Here is a 1,225-nt window from a genome sequence, read left to right on the forward strand (position 1 = left end):
TACACACACACACACACACACACACACACACACACACCACACACACACACACACACACACACACATACACACACACACATGCACACACACATCACGCTCACGTACACACAATTACACATGTGCAGGGTTGAGGAGGCCAGCAGCAACGACAACGACGACGACGATGATGGCGATGACGATGGAGACGGTGATGGCGTGCCAAAGGTCAAGGGCGGGCTTGGTCGCGAGGTTTGGGACAAGTTCCTGCACATGGATACGGCGGGTGGTGGTGGCGGCGCATGCTCCCTCCAGTAGTGCACGCATCAAGTGCACGCACGAAGTCGCATGAAGTGCATGCATCAAGTGCACGCATACTTCCTCGGCATACCCCTATCCCTACCCCTCCTCCGCCTCTTCCTCTTCCTCTTCCTCCTGTTGCACATTCCTCTCTGTCTCGCCAGCCTTCCTTCTCCCCCTCCACTCCTATTCTACGCTACAACCACCACCACCACCACCACACCCCCACCCACGCACCTCTCACCACCTTTGGTTTTGTCCACAGCGTTGCATTTGAGCCCTCTTGTTCGACAAGTCGGTGGCCCGGCTGTTTTGTGTCCCCGCACACCACAACCACAACTACGCTCGCACCCCCCCCCTCTGTTATGTCTTCTATTTTGCCCCATTGATACGCCTATGATGTCATATCCCGTCGGGTTGCGCACTGCACACGTGTCACAACCCCTCCTTTTCCTTTCCGTTGCTGCTGCTGTGCATGGGTATTATTGTCGTCGTTCGTGTACGTGTCGTTGTAGGCGTCAGTCTTGTTGTTGTTAGTTGTCGTTGTTGTCGTCGTCAGTGTTGGCATTATTGTCGTCAGTGTTGGTATTGTTGTTGTGTTTGCTCTTCACGTGCTTGATCACTTTGCACGTCGTGCTTGTCGCTGTATGTTCCCATCTCTGCCCTGTCTGCTTTGCTTTGTTCAATTGGCTCGTGTATTTTGCCTTTGCTTTGCCTCCCCCCCCCCTTTTGCAGTTGCTCTGCGTGTCCTTCAATCGCACAATTCCACACGAGCGCATTGCACGTGAGCAGCACATGGTGGTGGACAAGAGGAGAGACAAATGATGCAGACACACACGCACGCACACACACACACACACACACACACACACACACACACACACACACACACACACACTACTACACACACACACACACACACTACTCACACACACACACACACACACTA

At 53.6% G+C, this 1,225-nt stretch overlaps 2 protein-coding genes across 2 annotated transcripts in view; both read left to right on the top strand.

Annotated features, from left to right (window-relative positions):
- PTSG_10829 (uncharacterized protein) overlaps positions 1-294 on the top strand; it is a gene marked incomplete at both ends in the record, with an annotated part of 2,717 nt that extends 2,423 nt beyond the window's left edge. The window contains one exon of the mRNA XM_004988150.1: positions 126-294. Coding sequence (XP_004988207.1) covers positions 126-294 — 169 coding nt within the window. The remainder of the gene's footprint in view (positions 1-125) is intronic.
- A 30-nt stretch (positions 295-324) lies between these two features.
- Positions 325-813, top strand: PTSG_13106 (uncharacterized protein; the record flags this gene model as incomplete). Its single annotated transcript, XM_004988151.1, has 1 exon — positions 325-813. The coding sequence occupies one exon, from the start codon at positions 325-327 to the stop codon at positions 811-813; it is 489 nt and encodes a 162-aa protein (XP_004988208.1).
- Positions 814-1,225: the final 412 nt, after the last annotated feature.

The sequence above is a fragment of the Salpingoeca rosetta genome (genome assembly GCF_000188695.1).
Source record: "Salpingoeca rosetta unplaced genomic scaffold supercont1.37, whole genome shotgun sequence".
Classification (NCBI taxonomy): Eukaryota; class Choanoflagellata; order Craspedida; family Salpingoecidae; genus Salpingoeca; species Salpingoeca rosetta.